Source organism: Tachypleus tridentatus, chromosome 7 (assembly GCF_004210375.1).
Source record: "Tachypleus tridentatus isolate NWPU-2018 chromosome 7, ASM421037v1, whole genome shotgun sequence".
Lineage (NCBI taxonomy): Eukaryota > Metazoa > Arthropoda > Merostomata > Xiphosura > Limulidae > Tachypleus > Tachypleus tridentatus.
The window spans coordinates 43,812,191-43,833,127 of NC_134831.1; the positions used below are offsets into that span (position 1 = coordinate 43,812,191).

The 20,937-nt window shown below is 34.1% G+C and overlaps 1 protein-coding gene across 3 annotated transcripts in view; it reads right to left on the reverse strand.

Moving 5' to 3' along the window:
* Positions 1–20,937, reverse strand: part of LOC143255544 (TBC1 domain family member 14-like) — an 88,920-nt gene that overhangs the window by 21,182 nt on the left and 46,801 nt on the right. For all 3 annotated transcript variants that reach the window (XM_076511374.1, XM_076511373.1, XM_076511372.1), the window contains 5 exons: positions 19,449–19,531; positions 17,875–17,992; positions 13,929–14,104; positions 13,552–13,637; positions 12,881–12,952 (listed from right to left, as the gene is read on the reverse strand). In XM_076511374.1, coding sequence (XP_076367489.1) covers positions 12,881–12,952; positions 13,552–13,637; positions 13,929–14,104; positions 17,875–17,992; positions 19,449–19,531 — 535 coding nt within the window. The remainder of the gene's footprint in view (positions 1–12,880; positions 12,953–13,551; positions 13,638–13,928; positions 14,105–17,874; positions 17,993–19,448; positions 19,532–20,937) is intronic.

The window sequence follows — 20,937 nt, forward strand, 5'->3', positions numbered from 1 at the left end:
ATATAGCAACTTAAAATGGCAGAAAACGAATAATTTCTTTATGCAAACAGAATATAAATCAATAAACCAAAACTTACACAACCCTATAACATGTACATAATAATGAAGTTAAATTCTCTCTCTTTTTTTTTTTATAAAACTTCCAAAAAATAATACTTCTGATACCTGAAAGTGTACTTCAAAATGTATTGAACAACAAACAGTTATTACCTTGCACCTTTGCCATAAAATTTTTGCACCTGCCACAAAAGCCTTGAATTAAACTCTCACTCCTACACGTATTAATGTGTATAGTGTTAGTTTATGAGAAAATCATTTTATATATATACACATGTGAGTATGCCTTAGACTAATTCAGCCTTTCACCAACAGGAGAGTGACACATCCTTTATGCACAGTAATATCCATAAGCACTAGAATTTGAACAGATGAGACAAAATAAATACATTGAAAACAGGGAGGAAGTGTGAGAGGTTATGCAGAGAAGTGAGGAACTATACAAGATAAATAATAACTCACCTCTCTGTACAAGGAGCTAAAATCCCACACTGTGCAGATAGTAAAGGAGCTGGTGGAGAGAAAGAAACTATGAAAAGGAGTTTCATTCTGAAAACATAACATTAGAGAGACAAACATCAATGTAGTATGCCAACTACTAGGGGTGGAGATGTATCCTAGTGAGGCATCATTTGTTGGAAGATCATATCCATCTCTAGAAGGGAATACTCTTTACTGAAGAGAAGTGGTAAAACAAAAAAAACGTCAAGAAAATCTCATGTAATGCTAAAGAGTTGCATAAGTGTGAATATAATGTGGAAAGGGCAATAAATTAGGCCACTCCACATAGGAGAAATACTTCTGTCTGGTAACTGGCATAATAATCAGGTGCATGAAGAAAAATCCTGGACCTATAATCTAAGGAGAATACAAAACCTATCCACTTGGCTTCTGGCCTAATCATAAATAACTTCATTCATAATGTACTGGAGTGGCTTGTACAACACTTCTAGGTAATAGTCCAGCCCTATAATAAGCAGAGGGGTGTATCCACTCAGTCTCATGCCAATGAGACTGCATCAATACAATGGGGAACTCTCCATGTTAACGTTTCTTGTAGCTTGATACTGTGGAAGCAAGGATTTTCCCTTCACTAGAAGAGAAGAGAAGGAAGGAATTTGCATGGGAAAGAAGGCCAAAGAAGTGTTTAAGCTCAAACATTACATGCTAGTAATATGTGAGAGCAGGCAAAGACCTGGTGCTGTCTTTTCTCTTCACAATTGTGAAAAGTATCCTGGAGTATGTACATGTATGTATATATATAAAGCTGTCTTGGAAAAGCTCCTACCTCATAAATGGACATGGAACAGGAGCAAGTGAGCTTAGCCCTTTCTGTACTTCTCATCTCAATGTAGATTATGGGAAAGTGAAGTATTCCTGGTGAAGCATCATCAAGCAAGATCTTGGTGGATTTCCACTGACTCTAGTATATATGCAATAATATACTGATTTACAATAATAGCAATTAGGGATCTGTGAAAGGAAACAATAATAAAATAATTAACAATCACCTCACCAGAGTTTTCTATGAAGACTGGAGAATGGTGACTGGAGGAAGACAAAACTATCATAGGATGCAAATGTCTCATTTGTCCACAATCTCACCTGTAAGTTCTCATTCAAGAGATGTTGAAAATGAGAGGCAGGAGAAGCTGTGAGATGTTGAAACTGATTGGATATTATCTGATAAAGTTAACAGTCATCCTCAAACATAGAATAAAAAATAAATCAGATGAACTGAGAAACACATATGCCAACTGGTCTAACTGAGAAGTGATGATTCCCCACAGTGGGTCCCACATCAAAAAGATACAATGGAGATTCTGGCAGAATGGGAAGGTAACTGAAGAAAACATCCAATTACCCTCCTAGGCAGTCCAAGTTGTTAGGAAAAAGCCATCCGGAAATAATGAACCTATTCTTGCGATAAAGTGTGTGGAAAGCAATTAAGGTAAAAATGTCAGATTGATGTTTACTACAAGAAAGAAAATACATTTTCAAAGAAAAATACTACATGTAACAGATTTGAATGAGAAACATATTAGGGTCCAGAGAATGACACAGAAGTTTCACTTTGAAAAAGGGAATAAACAAGAAAGGTGACTGATGGAAAAAGGAACATGCCCTTGGAAGAGATGGAAGTTTTGTGACAAAACTTTTCTATAACCAAATATCACAGAAAACAGATAATTTTTTTTTTTGAAAAGCCAAGTAAAAGTAGGAAGTGAGATAAGGAAAAGAAAGATGATCTTAGAAATTGGAATGGCAAAAGACCAGTGGTGGTAAATCATCCATATGCACTGATATAAGTGAAAGCATGTGGCAAGAATAGCAAGAAAAATGAGCTCTTCTGTGAGTAAAAGCTTTCCAGTCTTGCCAGTGACCTGACAAATCTCATATGACACCTCATGGTCAAAGATGGATATCCAAAGCTGATTTAAAGGAGACTTCCAAGATGATAAAACTTCCAAACATTAAAAGGCACTGAAGTGAAAACTATGACTGAGCCAGCCAAAAAGGAGCAATGAGAAGAACTTGGGAAGAAGTTGAAGAGGCTAGGCATAAAGAGAAAGATTAGTCTAATCCTTGCTTAGAATAACAGATCTAGAGTTTAGAATTAAAGACCAGAAAAGAGGAAGTTTGTTGTTGAAGAAGACCACAATAGTATCAATCAGGCATCTTACACTTATTCCATAACTATGATTATGGGTTTTTCAGAGACTTTCAAACATAAATTGAAAGAGTAATTCCAGGTAATATATCTGAACTTTTCCTAAACTGAAAATATATTTTCAAAACTTAATTTCTCCCACAAAAAGTTTTCTTGATTAGTATTGCCCTCTACTGGCATAAATTTTTCACTCCAAACTAGCCTCAAAACTCCAACTTCTTTCTGTATATTTATGTAAAAATGATCATGCAGCAATCCTCTATCAATAGGAGTGAGACACTATTTATGTTGTAAATAAACCTTCTCAAATAATGCAACTGTTAATCATGTCAAGAATAGCTATGATCTAGTCAACCAATCTACTGGAAGTGGGAAGGATGGATGGGAAATGTGAAGGAGGTAAAACTAAAATCCTACATTCAACTGGTGGAGGACTGGTAAGGAATTAAAAACAACACACCAGTGGGAGGCCACACCACTTCTGAGCCAGGTATACTCTTCAGCCTTTAGTAATGTTTCAGCAAAATAGAAGGGATGGAAACATGGAGAGTTCCTAAAAATGTTATTAGCAATAAAGGGAAACCCAGGTGTCAACTGACTAGAGTGTAATGGACCATAAATGGGAGTTCAACCTCAACCAACACCAGGTGCCACCTGGAATTGTTTATTAAGTCCATGTTAGGAAAAGGATTTTCTACTTTTCATCTCTACAATGAGTACTGTACCAGAGTAGGGGCATTTCTACAAAGAATCTAACTCAGTATGTATGACACCCAACACCACATCCTCCAGTAACTGATATCCAGCAAATGACAGGAAGTAAGGACAGCTCAGAAGGCATTCATCTGTGGCCCAAAACCTTGCAACTCTGTGAATATTATGTTCAGTCCATAGTAGGAACAGGCATGCCAGCCTTTAAACTGCAGATAATCATGTTTCATCTGATTTCAAATAATACCAAATCCATCAGGAACAGATATCCAGCAAATAAAAAGGCACCTCAATTTTGGGTAACATCTTCAATCCAAAAACTGATGGCATTGGCAATTAATTATCCATTCTGCAATAGAAATAGGGATCCAGCCAAACACATGTAAATACTTATGTGGCTGGACCATCTCCTACCAAAAACCTAACCCAACTGGGAACTGACATCTGGAAGATAAGACAAACTGTGTAATATATATAGTACAAAAAGTAAAAATGAACTAATCACAAACTTGATATAGAAATTAAAGCTACACATGATGGTATTAAAGTAGTTTATTTGCATTTATGTATTTCATGCTTCACTGATCATACTGCATTATAAAATGGCAGGAAAATACAGAACATTACCATGTTCAATTGTTGATGAAAACGTCATCATAATCATGTGATTTGTAAAGATTGGGCCAAAAGTATATCAGCGGAAACACTGAGGACAGTCAAACAAAGAGAAAACAATGACATAAAAATTACATTTGTACAAACACACAATCCAAATAATCCAGATATTTACAAGATAATCCAAGCATCAAAGGAAATACACCATAGATCAGAAAAAGAAAGTCTACCAAGTCTGGCTAATGCAACTTGGGTGAAAAGCCAGGGACAAGCCCCTAATTTGAAAAGAATTCTTACAGATTTGGAGTTTAAGCAGTCAATCAAGGAAAACAGGGCCAAATGATGCAGTCACCCACTTTGCAAAACATGTGAACTCATTCAGGAAAGCGAAGACTTAAAATTCAGAAGTTCAGGAGAAACTTTTCATATCAACACAGGGATGGACTGTACATCAAAAAGTCTTAATATATTGTATAAAATGTGCAGGTTGTGGATTGGATTATATTGGGCAGACCGGGGACCAATTAAAGAACAGAATAACTATCCACAGACAACAGATAAATTACCCAGAACTGCGACAAATCAAACTAAGTATATATTTAGACCAATGTGTGAAGGAAAAACACCCAAAATTCATTGTAATACCATTCTATAAGGTTGGAAAAGACTGTGAGCAAACCAGAAAAACTATGAAGAAACATTTCATCCATAAATATAAGCCAGAATTAAATGAAATTCCTCTAAAATAGTGGTATGAATTATTTTATGAATGAAAACTTTACAAATCATGTGACTCTGATGACATTCCCATCAACAATCAAACATAGTAATGTTCTGTATTTTCCTGCCATTTTATAATGCAGTATGATCAGTGAAGCATGAAATACATAAATGCAAATAAACGACCTTAATACCATCATGTGAAGCTTTAATTTCTCTCTTTCTCATATATAAAAGAGTGCTACAACCAATACCTGGCAGCATCTAAAATTGTATATCAGATCTGTGGCAGGAAGTGAGTCACATCATCAACACCAGCAGAATGCCACTGGTCTACTCTTAATTGAGATGTATTGTGCTTCACTCAAGAGGACTGGCCTCTATGGTCCACAACCCCAGCAAGCTAGGATGGAACTTGTAAGTAGCAAGGACTTCCACACGCAACTAGGAGAAAGGTAGAAAAATGCAGTGGAGAGTCCAGAGGATTGCATCACCAGAGATAGTGCAATGAGTGATTACAAGACCCCATTCTGAAAAGACAGGGTGGATTAACCAACACCTGACAGCATCTGGAATTGTACATCAGATCTGCAATAAGAAAAACCAAATGCTAGGAAGCATGAGAGATGGGCAGTAATTCCTGATTGCTTCACTCCTGTGTGGTCTAGGACAAACATATTTATGAAATAGGAAAAGATCAAAGGAAAGAATAGGATTTCAATGAAGAAACAAACTGACCCTAGAACTACAGAGGGATGCAATGCCTGTTTTATACCATCTAAAGGCCATGGCCAGGCAAAAGAGTTGTCAAGAACAGAATGGACCTAAAAGTGAGAAAATAAGGGAGGAAAAATAGAAGTATAAACCCAATTAATCTCCAGAACAGCCAAAGTCTTATGTATAAAGGAATAAACCTAGGGAATCCTGATCACAAGAATTTGGAAAAATGGTTATCACAAGCCAACAATATGAGGAATGGGAACAGCAAAATAACGAATTGGACAAAAATAGTTCAAACAGAAGACAATGAAAAACAACATGGAGGTTCCAATCCTGAAGAGAAGTCAGGTGGGGAGGACAAGCAATGGAGAATGAACAAATAATACAGACATGAAATGAGATTGCAATACAGAAACAAATCCAATAAACTGAAAATGAAGGACAAAACTGTCCAATATCCAACTGGAAAAAACAAATAGGTGCACGTCAAGAGGCAAGAGGGAAATGGGAGTAAAAGAAGGAAGATAATCTAAGTGTATATGCAAAAAGTGTCATTTATATCACAACCACTGGGAAAATGTCAAAAAGAAGACAAACTGGAATGGAAACCAAGGAAGAGCTTTGCCTGGAAAATTTGGAGCTTACAACAAGGGATCAGATTAAAGTCATAGGTAAAAACAGAATAATGGAATGGATAGATGATGCTCTCAAGTGTAGCTGATGAAGGGAAGGTGACACCAAATAAAAGTGTCACAGATATGGAAACAATGGGAGAGCCAGCTAAGAGGTGCTACCAGCTGAGCTCTATATGGAGTGTATTGAATTATTGATAAGACAAGAGGAAGATAATGAATAGGAAGATATTAACAGAGTGAACAATATGTGCAATCATGACTGAGAGCAACCAATATACCTGCCAATGAATGAGAAACAGGAGACTAAACTGAGGAAAGTGTGTATTTAGGTAAGGTGCAAGAATGTCCAAAACAGGACATCCCAAAGCAAACACTAATTCCAAAAATGAAAGGACACAAAGAATAATCCTGTCAGTAGAATTCTGTTTGGAAAAAAAACCCGATCCAGGACCAGTTTCATGGCATCCAGATTATGACTTGTGTACAAATAAATATAACAACAGTGGTCCCAAAACACAAAAGATTCAAAGTCTGAAAAAAAAAGAACACACAATCATATGCCCCAATGCATGATAATATTGAACACTACTGTAGAACAGTTGGAGTCAAACATCACCACCTGGTCCCCAAGATTCAGCAGAAGGAAAAAAGTCTCCAACAAACTGCTAGAAGTATTAAGAGAAATATATGGAGAGTAGATTCAAAAGCAGTTTCATACCCTAAGTAAAAAGAGATACATCCATAAAAAAGTGACAATCTGGACAAGAACTCCCTCCAGCAAAAGTGGTCCTGTCCAATTAACAGTCATTTCAGATTTTTGATGTGGGGAAGGGATAAGAGGAGCATCTAAAAAATCCCAAACAAGGTTGAATAAAGTGATCAAAAACCTACAGAGGGTGGTATGTGTAAGAGGAGAGTGGGCTGTGAAAGAAATCCACCTATCCAAAAGAAGTAGAACTGCACATGCAAGAAAGAAAGGGTTAAAATGAGATGCTACCTAAAACCTGTACCAGAACTCTAAACCCAGTGGAAAGAAGACTGGTTTCTACAAAGAAATGAAATGTAAAAACAAGAAGTTATTCATGTGAGATGAAGGAATTCCCCACCATGATAAGCCAACTCACCCAGGCAATTTCCAAAAGAAGAAATTGAGTATTGAAAGCAGAATCTGCCAAGGAAGAAACTATAATTCAATCAGTCATTCCTGGAAAAGTTACACTAAGGCCCAAAGAAGGAAGCAGTCAAGCAAAGTTTTAGATCACTTGGCAGAATACATAGAACCAAGACAAGACCAAATATAACACCCTAAACTGAAAACACAAATTCATGAAAAACAAAACAAAGAAAAAGTCTAGATACTGGGAAGATGGTAATAAGAAGACCTGTATCTGACCAATGCCATCAACAAAGTAGGAGTAAAAATCGAGAATAAGAATGGTCTAACAGAAAGTACCCTGGAGAAGTAAGTCACAAACCACCTATGACTGATGCTAGGAAGAAACAGAATCTCACTGAGGAGTGAAATAAAGTTGATGGTGAGACAACAGGGTGGACAAATGTAAATAAAGTTATGTAGGCTTGTTAAAACATTCCCAGTCACAAAATATGTGGGAAGACTTCATAACACCTCTTCATTGAAACACCAAAGAATGACCCAAAGATTAATCCCTTATGAGAGCACAGGTAAGATCCTACAAGACAAGAGAGACAAAAAATAACAATGCCACAAAGGCAGAATGAGGCCAAGGTAAAACCCTTAAAAATGAAACATGATGGAAAAACATATTCAGAAAGGGTAAAAACAAAGCTCCCTCATTCATAACCATCTGTTCAGATACACCTAGGTGGTGTTATGACAGGCTACTCATCAGGTTATATGGCTGTCAACTGCATTATTGACCCTGCAAATATGGTCTGTAAATGTGCTGTGACAGCAACAGCAGCGGTAGTTGCAACTACCTGAGACCGTAAGGGCAAAACCCAAAGTCAAAAATGTGAAAATGGAGAATAGATAATGAAATTTAAATTGTAACTCACCATAAAAAAAGGGCAAAATGATATTAATTAAATTGTAAAATACTTGAGAGTGAAAACACCTGGCTATAATAACTAAAACATGAGCAAAAACAAAGAAGTCTACAAATCAAGATGTGATTAACAGGTGCATTATTACAGTTGAAACTAATTACGATAAGGGTAGAGTCGCACTTGCATTGATGGAGGGTTGTTGTATAATCATTCACATGTAGATATGCAGAAAGAAGTGGGAGTTACAAAAGTAGATGCATACCCTTATAGCATGTGCTCTGAAAGCAGAAAATACTAGGAAAATTACATTGCAAAGTCCAACAGTTGAAGAAGTGTGAAAGAAAAATCAGGCTCTTGTAGATTGAAAAGCATTTCCCTGCAAAAGTTTCTGGAACTGAAGCAAACTTTTACCAATCTCCTCTTTCTTTTCTCTTAGCTTATTGTTGCTTTGGAGTGGCAAAGTGTAATAGATACTTTTACCTGGCTCTTGAAGTGTAAAGCATAAGCAACTTGTAAATTTGAATCCATTCTATTCCACCAACAGCATGAATATGGTTACAGTTTACCTCTGGTCCACATGCAAGTTCTCTGCAATATTCTTCACTTCAATTTACCAATGCATACAAAATCCTCATTCCACTGAAGCTTGTCCTAATGACAAGAGTAAGAGCATTTTAAAAATTTTCCACAGTTTCTCAAACTGCTTTTCCTTCATCATTTTGTTAAGTATTAAGGTGCTAAGCTCTAGTGTTGCTGGATCAAATTCATTGAATTCTGCCCTGTGATTCATAAACATCTCATCCATAAAATGGACATAATAACAGCCCTCCTTATTCACTCTTTTGACCTCTACCAAGTGGTAAAGTAACAATCTTATCTGTTATCATCTTATTTTTCATGGGAATGTGCAAGTTAAATTGCATACTAAGGAATCCTACAGGCATGTCTTAGATTAAATCCTGAAAACCAGTTCCCATTTTTCACCTTTTTCTTTTTGTTGTTAATTAATTCTTTCAGGGGCATTTCTGCTGAGAATTACACTTTGATTCTCTTGCAGTAGAAGTGTTGATGTTTTGAACTTTGATACCTAAAAGTGTTTCTCTGGATTTGCATTCTGTCATGAGCTTAGATTTCACAAATTTGAAAATCAACCCTTTCAACAGTTTGATAAAATCCAATGAGATGGAAGTCAACATCAGTCTGTTGCAGTAGCACACGATAAGAAATAGTGCAACTTATTTGTCATCTAACAAGACAAAGTGTAACCTACCAGTGATTAGTTTGGTTTTCACATGCTTTTTTTACAACTCTGTACGATTTGTGGCTGGATCCACGTGCTTGTTCTCTTCAACAACTTTAACACAGGTGACCATATCTGACAAAAACTTCAATGCCCTTACCATTACAGTAACATTTTTGTTTTATCCACCTTGTTTTGTAAAACTTCAGACATATGGAATGGAGGTAAGTGGAGGTAAGTTACACAGCAGAAACTCCTTGGCTGGAGAAACTGTCAAAGATCTGTGACTTGAGAATGTTTCATAAATCTTTATAAACAATCACTCCTCAGGAAGAATTCAAGGTAGCATGAGGAATAACCTCAATAGGTATATCCCCAATGGTCTTTGAATTCAGGTACACTCACTATATTTCAGTAAACATTACCACCAAAATGTCCCCTTAACATAGCTTCTTCACTGACATTGGAGTGCCAGCAAGCCATTCTAAACCCTTCTGAAAACAAAGCAGAAGCATTTGCAAGATGAAAAAAATTAGGTACAGGTGCAAAATTTGGTGGAAACTGCTATTTAGAGCCTTCTATATGTAGGCACTTACCTATTATGCATATTTTTATCAGTTAATATTTTAGAGAAATTGGAAAATCCATGAAAAAAATAAAATGGTTCAGTGTCCACTGACCCTACTCACCACGGAGTCCTATAAGGAGATACACTATAAAGCCAAACAAGGACACTGCACTAATGCCAGGGCTTCATGAGCACCATATCAAAACACCAGCATCAGACACAATGTCCACAACACTGATGAGAACACCCAACATAGGTACTTATTTGCCCCTAGCTCAAAGAAACCAACTGACTGGCTGTAGAAGAGTCAGTCACCCCTAGACCTCCAGTCTATAGGAATTCAAAAATCAAAGTTTTGTGCTGAAGTGTCACTAACACCCTTCAGTCATTAGAATCTTCTCTTCCTCTTCATAGTTTGCCACACACAGCAAACACATTGGTGGATGTTCATATCCCAGAGGAGGTAAACTGAAAATTCAGGACCTTCCCCTGGAGATCCCCTCACCACACACAGGAATCCACATCAAGAGGCAATTATTAGGTCTAGATATATTGACCTATTTGTGAATGACATGGCTAGTATAATCTATAGATACTCTATTTTTTGCACCTGAAATGACAAAATTGCTTTCACTTTAATACAAGTCCTTAAAACAATGTATAGCATTTGAGTAATGTTGTTCATTCAGATACACTTTCAATTTAACTACAAATAGATTTCTACTTAACTTAGATTTACAGTACCATATTAAAATATCCACGAAAACATTGAATCAGTGTCCTCTTTTTACTTCAGACTTATATCTTTGCATGTTATCATAATTATTTACAAGTGTTACTTATTGTAATTCTTAGTCCTCCACTTACGTTTTACTTTTAACTTAAATCCCATATTTAATTTATATTTATATTCAGACCATATTTATTGTTATAAGCTTACCTGTTCTTGCCCTTTTTAAATACTATATTACTAAAATTTGTCAGTGAGGACTACCCAGTGCATCTTACATTATTTATGTTCATTCCATTTTTTACAATTCACTCACTGTATTTTTCAACGTGCCTTTTCAAATGATAAATTTAAGCCTAGTTCTAATATTAGACCTACTTGTGAACCACTCATGCATATACATGGGAGTTTTGCAAACTGATTTAAATAGCGGATATTTGATTTATTAATATTTGGAGATCTCCTTACGGCTTCTCCAGACGTCTTGTGGCAACCTCTCTGGCTAGAATAATATTAAAATTTCCCTCACTTTAATCTAAAAACCTCAAAGTCAGGCACCACTTAAACTTGCATCACACAGTAGGGCAAAGAAAAACAGATGTTTCTGACTGCCTCTAGTTATATTTCATTTCCCTTTTCTCTTTTGAGCCAAGAAATGACAGAAAAATTAGTTCAAAAACAAGAGATTTATGGAAATGTGCCAGTCTCATGATTTCCTGGTAATGGAAAAAAAGTTGGGAGTAAAAACCCCCGAGAGGAGTCAAAGTCTTATTCTATGCCATTCATAACCTTTAGTGAAGATAGTCTCCTTTTAGTGATGAAGATGTATGGGATGTGAAAAGTTAACTGGAGAGGGTGACAGAGGAGGCTGAATGTAAAATAACATGGTCAACCTCTGTGATCTGCAGTGACCAGCCCTCCAAAAGGAATGACATAAATAAAGAGCAAGATGATTGGGAATAGTGAAGGGTGAAACAAGCTAAAGAGTCCAAGAAACCTTCCAGGACCCTCTTCACTGAGAAACTTTGGAAATCAAAGCAATTAGAGGAAACTGCTGATAAGTAGCTTTAGAATGATTTCCAAAGCACAGGAAATTCCAAAAACAACAAAACCAAGTCTACTGGGACACTGGAGAAGAAGAGCTTGAGACTAAAATGGCAAACTTTGACAGCTTCAAAGCTGTCAAGATTGTAGTGGAGTACTTCTGTTAAAAGGTGAAACATAAACAGCAAAGAAATGTGTAAGAACAAGATGAAGACGAGTAAGATAAAAAGCAGGAGAAAAGGAACCCTTAAGCTGGAAGGAGAGACTTACTGAGCTAACTCTCTAGGAAAGTAGAATATTCTTCATCACAAATCATAGGTCACAAAATCAAGAAGGGCAAGGTTGCTAGAACACAGTAGAAACTTGAGACAAAGAAGGTAGCAGCATAAATATGAATGTCAGGGAAGGGGATGAATATAGTAAAAAAATGTAAGCTCTTGCAAAAATATAGCCTGAGATTTATCAAAACCAATTACCAAAAGAAAGAGAATGTCACCTCAATAATCAAAATTGCAAATAACAAAGGTGGGAGTTACCTATTCCTCATCAGGAAGATAAAATCTAGAAACAGTGGCATGTAAAGGGAAGATCTGGTCTGCAGCTATAGCTACAGAAACAAAAGGCCAAAGAATCTGTATCTGAGATAAAGGTATAACAGAATCAAATACCTGGTACACAATGGCAGTAGTAGTAGTAAGTCCAACTTAATTTAAATATGCTCTAGTAAAACAAGATGAGTGAAACAATAATGTTTAACTGAATGGTAAGGTAAAAAATCAAAATCCCACAAATCTGAAAATAAAGAAACAATTTGAACACATACGAAGACAAGCAATGCCAAAGAAAGAATATGCTTCTGTTCAAATGCTACAGTTCATGGAAATTACTGCACATGGGTACTAATATTTACTTATTCTATTTCAATGAAAAAATAACTAGTACACAGGTGAAATACACATCAGTATAAGGACAAACAGGAGTTTCTTTCAAGGCTTGTTGCATGTGCAAGAATTTTCATGGCAGTGGGTTGAGGTAACAGCTCTTTGTTTTGCAGAAAATAAGTAAACATTTCAGAAATTCACCCAAATGGTCTTTTCAAAATCAAATCTTAAAGAAAGTTATCTAAATTATAAAAACTTACATATCCAATATCAGGTCTATATATTACATAAGCTCCCAAGACATCCTGTAAAAGATCATGATAAGGCCCACCCTAAAAAAAATAGCATAACAAAATTATACTATTGTACATTATCATTGTAATTTACAACATTTTATTCTATTACACTGAAATCATGACTCATAATATTTTCTGAATTTTTCTTATAAATACCATTCAGTAATAAGTTGAAAGTATCAGCATGTCAAAACTAACATTGAGAAATTTGGAACTATATTAAAACTCAGAAACATTCCCAAAGCTTATGTAGATTTTGCTCAATATATTTTATGGTTTCAAAATACTCAGGTCTTTATAAAGTATGTCATATAATTAATCTAAACTGGATTTACGTACTCTTTATTTTCCTTATAAACAAACTATCATCAACAGGAAAGCAAAAGCAAAATCTAAATTAAAACCTTATATCGTTATTTACTTGTTCTTTCTCAATGAAAAAAAAAACAGCTATTCATTTCAAATCATACTAAACAGAAATGAAACTTAATACTGTTGACAGTACTAGCTCAACTAAAAATAGATTTAGTTAAGCTTAAAAAGAATATAAAAAATTAAATCAGTCCATAAAATCATATGTCTAAACTAAATATACCAGAATTTTTTATTTTATACATATTTTGAGAAAAGAGCACCTCTTGAAATATTCCCAGATGAGGAAAAGTTCTTGAGACATCAAGTTTGATTAGGTCTGCTGTTGTTTCATTGCTATTACATATATCTGTTAAAAAACAGAACACAGTATATTATTCAATTACAAAGACGTTACATTTTGTACTTAAGATTTTAGAAACACAGGAGGGTACATTAAAATTACAATAAACATATACAATCAATCCTCTTTATTCTTGCTTTTAGATTCAACTATTTCAAATGTATGCAGATAATGTTAAACAAATCAAACCTTCAGCACGTATATGTTTAGTATCAAACAGATAAAATTAGTGCACATTAAAGATTATTCTTTTACCATGTTTATGACCATAGTAAGCCCTTACTGAACTACTTGTACCTGAGGTTGGAGGTTCATTTGATACCCAGAGCTTTTCCTTTGATCGACTAACACAGATATCATACAGCTCCTGAGTAATATTGAGCTCATTTCCAATAGCAAGTCTCCATACATCTCCCCTTACACTTGGAGGTATACCTTGCCACCACAAGTCTCGGGTTTTGTGAGAGTTTTTACTAGAAAAAAAAAGTTTATCGAAGTATGTGTCCTGAAAATAGAATCACCACATAACTATTTCTCAATACTGCTTCAGCAGATTTTCTACTTTGTTTGTGTTATATCAAGTGTAATTGGAAGATTCAAATTTGGATGTGTTTAGTATTCAAGTACTCAGCAAAAATTAGTAACCAACATTAATATGGTAACAAAAACAAGTTACAATGAATAGTCTGAAAAAAATACTACCAATATCAATTTAACACAGTCATTCATTTATCTCATAATGCTAATCTTCCAGTGAAATATACATGATCCTAGTATTACATAAACTAGCTGCGAGTCACAAAACATTTACTGTTGTTTTCATGCCCCTTGCTTGAAGTTTCATTATTCTATCATTTTCACACACAAGATTTAAACTATGCTTTCTTGGAGACATTATGTGATAGACTGATAAATCCTGGTGTATTTGAAACTTTCTAGCATGGTCAGACAAACAAACTCACATATGCACAACTTTATTTAATAAAACTATATGTACAGATAAAGTAATAATATTTATAACATTGTACAAAGTACGCTTATAAGCATCAAGTGTACAATACAGTTTTACAAGCTGAAACAAAGATACATACAAAACCAAAGAATAAAACTCATAGTAAACAAAAAATGTAGCTAAAAGAAGTTTATAGAAGACTATGAAATGAGCCAAAATTAAATTATTGCAAAATAAATATCAAGTTGTAATGAAGGCAAACTGAATGTGCAGAAACATCTTTTATATCAAGTTAAACTAGACTGCTGTTATGCTTATTTTGCAATTAGAAACTTGCCAACAACAATAAATCAACTACAGAAAAACATTTAAAACAAAAACATAACAAGTTTGCTGAAAAGTACCCACCTGCGGATAAAGAAATATAGCAACTGAGGATTTACAGCAAAGAGCAGACCAAAAAATTGTTTACTTTTGCTAAATGGAAAAAATTATCTAGCATCACTACTACTGCTAGTTTTGTGGCATCTCACGAAATCATAAAATGAGAAAAGCCATTTACATCTAGGAAATATATGGAAGAATATTTTATAAAAACAGCAGAGCATTACTCTGCAATTTCAAAACCAAAACTGTTTTAAATTTTGAGTTATGTCATTATTTGTAAAAACAACACAAGGCAGAACTGTAAATATAAACACAGACATAACCAAACAGCAGATCAGTAACACAAGTTTAGCATGGAGTTTTTCTATTGGCTGTGATGAATCATGCAAACTAAGCCACTATGCTTTTCCATCAACTAGACTTTACATTCAGTTAGGAGACTAACAAGACATAAATCTTTAGCTCTTTGCTCTACAAAGTTCTATATTAAGTAAATAAATTAATATGAACTAATTCACTGTGCTATGCACTCCACAGTACATACATCTTTGTGCTCTCCATTCAACAATACTTTACATTTAAACAGAAGGCTAATAAGAATTAAATTATTGGGCTCTTCACTCCACAGACTAAGACCAGTGAAACCATGGTGCACTCCACTCGACAGGAGACAAAGAATAGTGAAACCATGGTGCACTACACTCTACAGGAGACTAAGACCAGTGAAACCATGGTGCACTACACTCTACAGGAGACTAAGACTAGTGAAACCATGGTGCACTACACTCTACAGGAGACTAAGACTAGTGAAACCATGGTGCACTCCTCTCAACATGGCTCAACAATCACTCAAGAAACAAATAAAAAATAAACTACAGTGTTCTTCACTCAACATGTTTAATTAGTTTGAAAACTAATAAGAACTAATTCACTGTTCTCTCCATTCATTCAGGAATTGAACAAGTACTAAGCCACTGTGTTATTCATTTTATAAAACTTCACATTTAATAGTAAACTCAAAGATTTATCTTCTGTGCTATCCACTCAAAGAGACTTTACAATTAGTCAGAATACTAAGAAGAATGACACTATTATGCTCTTCATTCTGCAGTCAGTTGGAGATTAATAATAAGGAAACAATTGTACTCCTCAGTCCAAAACTTCTGAACTTTTGTCAGGAGACTAATAAGACAAAGCACTGCACTCTCTACTCAGTGAGACTTACATTTAATCAGAAGATTAACAAAGAAATACACTGCTCTGGTCTCCACTCAAGAAGATTATACATATTTGTTCTCAAGGCTAAAAAGAGCTAAGCCATCATGCTTTTAGCTCAACACTTAGCTAGTTATGAGTCTAATAAGGACTAAACAACTATACTCTCCTCTCAACAAGTTTTTATTTCGTTAGAAAATGAATCAGATCTAATTCCCTGTGCTTTCAACTCTACAAGACTCAACATTTAGTAAATAATCCAACAAATTTTTAATTTCATTGTTACCCACTCTCCAAGGCTTCACACTCAGTCAGGACTCTAAGAAGAAGTTCACCAAGTAATAGGACTTTACACTTAATTCAGAAGACTAATAGGAACTTGTTAATTGAATTCTTCACTCAATTTCCACTCTACCAGGCTTTACATTTAGTTAGAAGACATTTAAAATCTCAACCACTCTGCTCTACCCTCAACAGTTTAAATTTATTCAGGAGACATTAAAAGCCAAACCTCTGTGCTTTCCACTCTACAATGCCTTGCATTTTGTCAGAAGGCTAACAAGTGCTAAGCCTCTATTTTTTTCACTCTAAATAACTTTAGATTTTATCATAAGACCAATAATACTTAAATCACTGTGCTCTCCATTATAAAATATTTCAAATCTTGTCAAAAATGAAATGACTGTTCACATAATTCTAAAACAACTTTGAACATATTTAGTTGACCAATAACCTCCTGTAGGATCAAATGAAATCTGAGACTCCAGTAACAACCAGGTGGATGTACAAACCAAAAACTGAAACAATTTGCATGTTAACAATGGATCGAGCTCATCACCAATGAAGCTGGCAATCCTGAGAGCCTTTTAACAAGCTGAAGTGAAAGAAAAAATGTTGAATGAGTTTCAGGGCGCATAAATCAATATAGGTGAACTACAAACTCAAAATTCAAGTAGCAGATGTATTATTCAATACCCAGAAAGTTGCCTCCACCTGGTGGTGGTATACTTAATCACAAAGTTAAGATGTGTTGGAAAAAGCCTTCACATAACCAAGAGATAAACCTTCCAGCATGATACACGATATCTATGTATGGAGAAAACTAAAAATTTAGTCATAAAGTAGGTTGCAGGCTCAAAAGCAACAAGAAAAACCCAAAATACCAAACACTTGAATAAATCACCAGAAGAGAAACAAATGAAAGGCATCTTATCCAAAAGTAGCCTCCTTTTCATTTTTCATAGGTCCATTTAAAGATTGTATTGATTGCCATTGATTGGAACAGCATTTTGTAGGGTAAAATAAGTTGTTTTGTTAAAGCAAAGCAACTTCAGGCCATGTGCCACATTGGAATCAAACCTTGGAGCCCTGTGTTGCAAGTCCATAAGCTCACCACTGTCCCACAGAGGGTCTGAAAATACAATAAACTAAAAAAAGGCACAGTAAAAAGCAAATCTCAAGACCTTCCAAAAGTCAAGGTTGCCCTCAATTACTGATAACATCTTAAAAGTAGTTTCATTTACCAAAACACAAGACTTAAGGTATAGTAAAACATTTAATAACAAATTCATAAACTACATAACTTCAGTATACGATAAATCAGAAAACACTTTTTTTTTTAAATGAAACAATTACACCATTAATCTTAAATCCAAGATATATTAATATTTTAAATTTCTCAGTTCTTACACTGATTCCCAGTTTGGAAGAATATCATTAGTCCACACTTTTGTCGCCTGCACTAGTTTATCTTCTAGCTTTCTTTGCTGTTGAATTTGTTTCTTTCTTGCTTTAGCATCTTTCAGTTCTGTGGTTAAAAGCAATAAATACAGTTCAATAAATAAAACGAAACTTCTTTAAAATTCGACCAAAAGTACTGCTCAAAATTTACTACCAAAGATATTTAGTTTGCCATAGATGGTGAAATTTCTGTTAGTATCATGAAAAGTAAGACTTCGTTCTTTCAAATATATCAGTTTTCTATCACACTAAAATAAAATTTAGATGTCAGTTTTCAGAATTTTTTTATTTAAACTACTGGTGATGAATTCACTAAGAAATCTAAAAGTTCATATACAAGTACTTTAAGAATAGAAATATTTTGATGATTTTGCCATCTACATAACAGACTTTGCAATGTAACAGAAATAGTTTATCTTTGATAAAATGTTAACTCAAATATGCAAGATACAAGCTAAAAGGTAAGAAGAATAAAATGCATTCTAGTAGGAAATACAGGGAGTCCTAAACAGCTGTGGTTGTAATTAGATCTCAAATTCAGAAAGAGATGGAGGTACGGGCTAAACATTTGAGTATCATAAAAAACTTGGAGTCATCCTTTGAGCTGATATGCCACGACTGAAACTAACATAAGTAGTAGGACTCACACAATAGTACAGAAATACTGAATATCAGATTTAATTTCTTCCGACATGATTTACTCAAACAAGGCAACACAAAATCAGAAATTGTTACCACACCACTGACTTCATTGGCTACAGTATGTAAAATATGCAAATATTCCTCAAAATACTTGTATGTGAAGAGGAAACACATTAAAAGTAGCAATTTTAAACAAGAAAAAATGTGATATTCAATCCAGTATATCATGCATTATTGCAGAGGTTGTTAAAACACATAATATGATATTTCTAAACTGCATATTAATCTGTGTTTTAAATTATTTACTTTACAGTACTTAGAGAATCATTTTCTTGAAAGTCTATAACACAACGATATTTTGAACTGAAATTACTATATCCTCACACAAGAAACGAAACCTTATCAGCTGTGTTGTAAAAAACATTTTTATTACCAAATCCCAAACTATTTACAAACTCAACAGTTGTCATGGGTCACTTAAGAGTTATTATTATTTTATTTTTTAACCTACCATAGAATTTCCTTTCACATCTACGAAATGAAAAAACATATCCATAATTATAAGTAGCTTTCATTTCATTTAAAAATATGTTGCTTGAAACAAATGTTAATTGTTTAATAAGTATATATTTTTATGTCATGTGAAATCTTCTACTCTGTCTGCTGTATTATTTTTAATCAATACTGCAAGTTATAATCTATGTTCAAATATCTGTCACTCACGCTGTCATTTACAGTCTTCTAGAAATAAATCTAATGTACTTAAAATTGATGTTTTATTTAGATGTCCAGCTATAAACCTGTAAATTGAGTTTTTGCCTTTTCTTGGAATGTTTCATTGCAATTGAAACCACAACACTCACCATGATATTTTAAAATACCTTTTTTCCTTGCAGTCTTCACCATTTCCTCATATTCCTGTTTGTGGCGTTGTTCTTCCACTGGGTGTTTAGCTGGCAGATTTCTGTACCAAAATATGTTATTAAATATTGACTTCATATCTCCATTCAAGAATTATATAAGAAGGATTCACAGAACTGGACACTGTTATGCCAAAGTGACTTAACTTTTAACCCACAGATTTGAGTAAACGACCAAAACATTTCCCTTTTAACCCACAGATTTGAGTAAATGACCAAAACATTTCACTTTCTTTAAAAAAAAACAAACAAACAGTAATGAATATCAGGTGTATGTTCTAACTATAATTAATGGAGATCACTATATGTTAGAATATAACATTTTCATAACAGTAAACTATTCATTATTATTCACAAAAACAAAAAATTAATAGTGTAGGTAATTTTTTCTTAATGCAGATTCCCCATTATTACCATTTTTAAAAAGATCTAAAGAAACTTAATGATAAACAAATCAAACTTTCACTAAATTCTTATAAATTTATTCACAAAAGACAAAACAACTATTTTCATTCTAATATTTATTATTGTAGCACTTGAAGTAAAGGGAGTAAGTTTAGTTTTTCTTAACACAGAAATCCAGCTCTCTATCAAAGCTGTCCACATTATCAATGATACTCTCATCTTGAAGGTTCATTGCTGGAAATGCAAGACTGTTTAACTTAAGTTATTATTTAATTTATTTTGTGATTTAATATTTAATGGTTATGGCAAGTTTGTTATGTAACTCTGTATGAGTCATATGTTGTGTATGCAGTTTGACTGTGATACTAGGCTTTTGTAATAATGTTGACACCATCTTATTTGAAGCTTCCATGTTTTTCTAGTTATGTGTAATATTGTTGTTGCTAGTGGGTTAGACAGTTCTACACTTTTCTGTCACATTATAAATACATCAGATACATTAAGTTAAGGAAGACATAAAAAAGTTATTTAGTGAATGAAAACTAGTTTAGCTGATTACACTTTAAGGATGGATTTCTATAGTGTCTCACAGGTGTATTACAACAACAGAAGAGTAATTTGTTAATTGGGATCTAAATTAACTGAACCAGTCCATGTGGACTTTCAACAGCAAGAAAAAAAATGAGAATTAATTTAACTCTGGATACAACTGTGGTAACCAATAGGTTAAGTAAAATCTGAAAACACTATAAGTTAGCAAAAGTGAAGTTACACTATGTGATTGTTAGTTTAGCCATAATGGGCAATATTTAAAGTGAGTTTCACAGAGATAAAAATTGGTTGGTTGATTTGGTGTTTTATGGCACAAAGCAGCTAAGCTATATGTGCCAAACATCCAGTAAAAAGTTAAAATTAAAGTAAAATTAGGAAATTTATAAAAGGAAATTAGGGTAAAATAAAACAAAGTTAAAAAAAAAAGCATAAAACTAATATTTACATCTAGTCTACAGTGTTAAGAGAAAAACTACAGTAATACAAGTTGTAG